At 36.2% G+C, this 7548-nt stretch overlaps 1 protein-coding gene across 1 annotated transcript; it reads left to right on the top strand.

Moving 5' to 3' along the window:
- Nucleotides 1-1843: 1843 nt before the first annotated feature.
- LOC106779013 lies at nt 1844-4910 on the top strand. Its single transcript, XM_014667030.1, has 4 exons — nt 1844-2513; nt 2599-2676; nt 2803-2952; nt 3322-4910. Exons 1-4 carry the CDS (start codon nt 1844-1846, stop codon nt 4908-4910), a joined length of 2487 nt encoding a protein of 828 aa, XP_014522516.1.
- The last annotated feature ends 2638 nt before the right edge of the window (nt 4911-7548 follow it).

The following is a 7548-nucleotide window of genomic DNA, read 5'->3' as shown; positions in this document are numbered from 1 at the left end:
ACACAATTTTCCAGATAAGCCCCTCCACGTGTTCCACCACTCCGTCATGTTCCTCAGGTACACCATATCCCTTGGCAAACTATGTAAGTTGCACTAAATTTTCTTTACAACATAGGCATTTTTTGGCAGCTATAACTGCAGGGACAAAACCACGAACCTTTGTTGAAGCTGTCAAAGACCCAAGATGGCGCCTTGCAATGCAACAAGAAATTCAAGCTCTCGAAAACAATGGCACTTGGTCAATGCAATCACTTCCTTCGGGCAAAAGGCTATCGGGTGCAAATGGGTCTATCGAATCAAATATCATTCTGATGGGTCTATTGAACGGTTCAAAGCTCGACTCGTGATTTTGGGTAATCATCAAGTTGAAGGCCTAGACTATCGTGAGACTTTTGCACCTGTGGCCAAGATGGTTACTGTTAGAAAATTCCTTGCTGTTGCAGTTGCCAAGAAATGGGAACTTAAATGGATGTCCATAATGCTTTCTTACATGGTGATCTTGATGAAGAGGTGTACATGAAGATGCCTCCTGGTTTTACCAATCAACGATCCAACCAAGTTTGCAGGTTACACAAGTCTTTGTACGGCTTAAGACAAGCCCCTCGCTGTTGGTTTGCAAAGCTAGCCGGAGCTCTTAAACAGTATGGTTTTTCTCAATCATATTCTGATTATTCTCTTTTCACTCTATCCCGAGATCACATTCAGGTTAATGTCTTAGTCTATGTTGACGATATTATCATCTCTGGCAACAACAGTAAAGTTATTATGTCCTTTAAGACATACTTAAGTGCTTGTTTCCACATGAAAGATCTTGGCCCATTAAAATATTTTCTGGGCATCGAAGTGGCTCGTAGTCCTACTGGCATTCTATTGTGTCAACACAAATATGCACTTGATATTATTACTAAGGCTGGTTTATTAGGAGTTAAACCTGCAAGTTTCCCTTTAGATCAAAATCATAAACTTTCCTTGGCCACAGGCACTCCTTTGTCAAATCCTGAACAATATCGAAGGTTGGTAGGGCGTTTAATCTATCTCACCGTAACCCGACCTGAACTTTCCTATTATGTCCATATCCTTGCTCAGTTCATGCAAACACCCCTACACGATCATTGGGAAGCTACTCTTCAGGTTGTACGATATCTTAAAAGTAATCTTGGCCAGGGGATTCTGTTGCATACTGATTGTGATCTTCAATTATATGCTTGGTGTGACTCAGACTGGGCTAGTTGCCCCATAACTCGGCGTTCCCTTTCCGGATGGCTTGTGTTTCTTGGCAATTCTCCTGTGTCTTGGAAGACTAAGAAACAACAGACTGTGTCTCGTTCATCTGCTGAAGCAGAATATTGATCCATGGCCACCACCACTTGTGAACTAAAATGGTTAAAGGCACTTTTGGGCTCTCTCGGTGTTGCTCATCCTCGCCCTATGCAACTTTATTGTGACAGTCAATCTGCCTTACACATTGCTGCCAACCCTGTTTTTCATGAACGCACCAAGCACATTGAAGTCGATTGTCATTTTCTGAGAGATGAGCTTTTAAATGGAACTCTTGCTACTCAACATGTGCACACACATGCTCAACTTGCGGACATATTCACCAAAGCACTAGGAAAACGACAATTTGAATCCTTTCTTGGCAAGTTGGGCATCCTAAATTTGCATGCTCCAACTTGAGGGGGGGTGTTGAGCTAATATTCTGCCTATAATCTTGGATTATCTCTGACATGTTTTGTGTGATGGGTTCCTAAAGAACTACACCAAGTGGACATGGCATGGTGAATTAGTACAAGTGCCAATAGCACATGTGTCTCAAACTGAAGTAGAAGAAGTGGATTTCGTTATGGAAGATGGTTTGGAGCAAATGATTCGTGATTTTGGAGATGATGTCTTTGCACGATCACATATGTATGAAACTTTGTGTAGTGATGCAGAAATGCCTTTGTATTCGGGGTGCATTAAGTACACTCGATTGTCAGCAATATTAAAACTCTTTAATGTGAAGGCAAGAAATGGGTGGAGTGATAAGAGTTTCACCGAATTGCTTGAGTTAGTGAGTGACATTCTTCTTGAAGGTAACACGATACCAACATCTAATTTTGATGCAAAGAAGATATTATGTCTAATGGGTATGGAGTATAAAAAGATTCATGCTTGTCCGAACGATTGTGTGTTGTACAGGAAGGAATATGAAAAGTTACATCAATGTCCACATTGTGGGTTATCAAGATACAAGCAAAAAGATGGTGACTTCGAAGATGATGTGAGGATGGGTGTTCCAGCAAAGGTGTTGTGGTATCTTCCTATAATTCCAAGGTTTAAAAGATTATTTGCTAATGTCAAAGATGCAAAACTCATTAGATGGCATGCAGATGAACGTAAAAGAGATGGTCAAATAAGGCATCCAGCTGATTGTAGTCAATGGAAGACAATAGATTCAATGTTTCCATATTTTGGAAATGATCCAAGAAACCTTAGGCTTGGACTTGCTACAGATGGAATGAACCCGTACGGTAACTTGATTAGTAGACATAGCTCATGGCCCGTCATGTTAGTGATCTACAACTTACCTCCTTGGTTGTGCTTCAAACGTAATAGATTCAATGTTTCCATATTTTGGAAATGATCCAAGAAACATTAGGCTTAGACTTGCTATAGATGGAATGAACCCGTATGGTAACTTGAGTAGTAGACATAGCTCATGGTCCGTCATGTTAGTGATCTACAACTTACCTCCTTGGTTGTGCTTCAAACGTAAATATGTCATGTTATCTTTAATGATTTCTGGTCCACGACAACCAGGAAATGACATTGATGTTTATTTAAGCCTGCTAGTTGAAGATTTGAAAATGTTGTGGGAGGAAGGCGTTGATGTGTTTGACGGGTACACATGCTCCACTTTTAAGTTGCATGCCATGTTATTTTGTACAATCAATGATTTTCCAGCATATGGTAATTTGAGTGGGTATAGCACAAAGGGTCACAAAGCATGCCCTATATGTGAAGAAGGCACATGTCACCATCAACTTAAGCATGGAAAGAAAACAGTTTACATTTAACATCGAAGATTTCTTAGTGTAAAGCATCCTTTTCGTAAATTAAAAAAAAAAGCATTTAATGGATGTCAAGAAAATGAAATAGCTCCTACACCTTTAAGTGGATTAGAAGTATATGAACGTGTAAAGGACATCAATGTTGTGCTTGGCAAGACAAAAAAGCAAGCCACAACAACAAACATATGTAAGAAAAGATCAATCTTCTTTGATCTCCCATATTGGAGGATGCTTGATGTGAGACATTGTATAAATGTCATGCATGTAGAGAAAAATGTGTGTGACAGTATTATTGGAACACTCCTTAATATTCAAGGCAAGACAAAAGATGGCATGAAGAGTCGCTTGGACTTGGTTGAAATGGGAATAAGAGAACAATTAGCTCCACAATCTCATGGCAAACGACAATACTTGCCTCCGGCATGTCACACATTATCTAAACAAGAAAAGAGAAGTTTATGTGAGTTTTTACGTGGTGTGAAAGTTCCGCACGGTTACTCTTCCAATGTGAAACAACTTGTATCTATGAAAGATTTGAAATTACTTGGGTTAAAATCTCATGATTGTCATGTTTTAATGCAACAACTCCTACCAGTGGCGATTCGGGGAATATTGCCTAACAATATTAGATATGCATTAACTAGATTATGCTTCTTTTTTAATGCCATTTGTAGTAAAGTTTTTGAGCCTGCATGGTTGGATCATTTGGAGAATGAGGCGAAAGTTATATTGTGTGAGTTGGAGATGTATTTCCCTCCATTATTTTTTGACGTCATGGTTCACTTGATTGTACATTTAGTAAGGGAAATTAGACTTTGTGGACCAGTGTTCTTGCGATGGATGTACCCAATTGAGCGATACATGAAGATATTGAAAGGGTACGTCAAGAACCAATATCGTCCTGAAGCATCAATTGTTGAAAGATATATTGCAGAGGAAGCTATTGAGTTCTGTATAGAATACATATCAGATATTGAAGCTGTAGGGGTACCTAAAACTCGCCACCATGGAAGAATTGCTGGTAAAGATACTCGAAGTGCAAAAGTGGTGACATTGGCACGACATGAAGTTATCCGAGCACATTTTTATATCTTGAATAACACTGATATTGTCCAACCCTACCTAAGTGCTCACAAAGACATTGTAAAGAGAGATAATCCACGGATGCCTGATAACTGGTTGATTAATGAGCATAACAAGACTTTCTTAAAGTGGTTCAAAGAAAAAGTTCATAATGATAATACAAGTTGTGATACATTGAAATGGTTAGCATGTGAGCCAAACTTTGATGTTATATGTTGGAGTGGATATGATATTAATAATTGTTCATTTTATACAAAATCTGAAGATGATAAAAGTACTATGCAAAATAGTAGAGTTATGGTTGTGGCTGAATCAATGCATTTTTCTAGCTCAAAGGATAAACATCCTATTATGGCTTTAATGTTTTACTTTGGTGTAATTGAAGATATATGGATGATTGATTATACAAGTTTCAGAGTTCCTGTTTTTAAATGTAAATGGGTTGATAGTAATAATGGTGTTAAAACTGATGATTTGGGTTTTACCTTGGTTGATTTACATAAGGCCAAATATACAGATGAGCCATTCATCATGGCATCTCAAGCAAAACAAGTTTTTTATGTCAATGATCCTTCTAACAAAAAATGGTCAATTGTTCTCCAAGGAAGAACCACACATGGTACTCATCCAAATGGTGATTCAACACTTGATATTTATGAGACACCATCTTTCTCCACAAATATACCAACATTAGATGTTGATACTGAAGTTGATGATGTCCATGCCACACGTGATGACAATCTCGAAGGGTTGTGGGAGAATATTCCAACATAACATCAAGAAGGGTCTGTTAAACTTTATGGATTTAGGCCACTTGCTATCTTTGATTCATCCTTCCTAGTAACCAAGGTTTTTGCTTTCTTTCCCTTACTTTGGATTATGGGTTTAAAACCTTAGTTGTGGTTTCTTTATGCTCCCAAATCATAAATAATGCTCAAAATATTTCCCAAATCACATTATAAGTAAATGATAGATACACCAACTAACTTTGAAATGCAAATAAAATTACAATGAGGATAATAAATACAAATGCCTCTAATATTTCCTCTCAAACTTGTATAGGTATATACGTGCAAACACATTATTTGGGTAACAAGCAATATGTTGGCTGACTTTATATTCTTATGAACAACAGATGGTGAACAAACTTCATGTAGGTACCTAAGAAAAACGTAAATAGAGTTAGGTTGTGGTTTCTCAACAAAAGTATACATTGATGCTTGAAGTCTAGCCTTGTCGTCTTGTATTAGGTTTTAAACTTCTACTAGTAGTAAAAGCCCTTAATTTTTTTCCCCAAAGTTGCCACAAAAGTCCTTTGTACTTACAGCAAAGCAGCAGTTTCTTATTTGCTGATAGTGTGTTGACTAAAGATCTGATGATGTATAAAATTTAAATTAATAGATAAATTTTATAACCTCGATCTATTGTATCCTATTTTTTCATTTTCAAATTTGAACATAGATTTAATAATTGTTATACATAAAACCACTCAAAAGATTTCAAATTAAAAACTATTTTGTATAATAACCAGTTCTTGTCAGGGGATGGTGTTGATGTCCCTGTTGATTGTGAGTTGTATGTTGATGATCCCCGCGGGCATTTGGTGGCCTTAGGTAAATTCAATTTATTTCTTCATTTTCTCTATGTATACAGCAAATTGTATTTTGTTCATGTAGTTTTTTAGTAACTGCATGTTCATGTATACAACAAATTTCATTAGTTGTTTAACTAATGAAAAATCCAATCTTTGATTATAGAGAATAGTAATTGTTTAGCTGAAACACTGTTTAGACTTTTGGACCCTATACAGATTGAACAAGTAGATTATATGCACAAAGTTTAGACTTTTAGACCAACAAGCAAAACTCCTTTTGGAATCTTACCACCAAGACGAGTAAACCGTTGTCACAAGGGAAACAAATCACAATAATAAATATGACAAGAAAATATATAGGCTATTGTATCTTGTCAGGAAATAACCAATACAATTACAGGTTATAAGCTAGGTTTCTACACGAGACACTAATGCACATCAATCCCAATGAGCTATATCCCCATTGTAGAGTAAAATGAAGTGATTTTTTAAATGTCCACATCTTCATCACAATATAAAATATCCACATCCTCATCACAATAAAAACATTGAAAAGAAAAATCACCACAGTAAACTAACATTCTTAGCAAAATTCTAATGATAGTCAAAGCATAAAATTTCAATGTTTTCTTATTCATCATTAAACCTATCAACCACCCTACATTCTCTAAGAGTTAGCCAGTCAGAAGCTTAAATTGAGACACTTCTTTCTCTAAGAGTTTGGCTCTTTGATCAATGCACTTCACCCATCTAAAAACCTACTCACAAGTGGCTGTCAACATCAAAATGTTAATTAAAGACAACATGAGTTCTCTCTAGTAGTTACAATGAATATAATTGTCCAATTTACTCTACAAATGTTGCCGAAATATTTGACCATCAATTCATAACACACTGCACTACATACATGACAAATCATTCACTTATCAGGAAAAAAGCTTATTCTATAATGTGTTCAGCTAAAACATCTTATAATATAAATAACATAATAGTGTACTAGATAGAAAGAGAAGCAGTTCATAGAGATATAAACTTTGTATTTCACAAATTTTAACTTCCAAATGCATTTGATCTTTAACATTATTAACATATTTTACCTATCATTGCTATAAGCACAGACCACTGAAAACTGGGAAACCAAAGCCATGAAAACTGGGAAATCAATGTTGTAGTTATTCTTATTAGTGTCAACCATTGTACTCAACAATTGTCATATACTTTTGTGTCTTAGGTAAAATATATAATTTGGGAAGCATCATCCACCATGAAACTATTAAAGATGATATGTTGCGAGTGGTGGTTATAGATATTAAAGATTGGTCTACTCGTGTTCCTGTGCCTTGTGAGGAGGTTCAAACAGTGGGATAAGCACCAGGGAATTTTGTCATTTGGCCATCCAGATTGGCAAAACCAATTTTAGTAAGTATTGTTATTCATACTTACCTTAATTACTTATCTATATCTTGTATTTTGATGCATATATTAGACTTATTTTGTGGTCAAATGTAGGACATTTCTAAGAAGACAAACATTGTTACACCTCCACAACCACAATTGTCTCCTCTACAACAACTTGGTGCAGCGGTAGTGACAATGGGGAATAAAACTATTGAGATAGATATGCCTCCTGAGTTGACATGCAAGACTGCTACTACCACTTTATTTGTATGTCATAGGGATATTTGTGAGATTGTCATTGATAATGATCTTCTCTCTACAACAGTTCTACAAGTTTGGAATTTGTAAGTTAAACCTTGACAAACCTTGAAAGTATTCTCATATTGCATTCATGTATTGATTCTAACATTATTTGTTGAT

This window comes from Vigna radiata, unplaced genomic scaffold, assembly GCF_000741045.1.
Source record: "Vigna radiata var. radiata cultivar VC1973A unplaced genomic scaffold, Vradiata_ver6 scaffold_293, whole genome shotgun sequence".
In the NCBI taxonomy this organism is placed as follows: Eukaryota; Viridiplantae; Streptophyta; class Magnoliopsida; order Fabales; family Fabaceae; genus Vigna; species Vigna radiata.
This window is presented reverse-complemented; position numbering and strand designations above follow the sequence as displayed.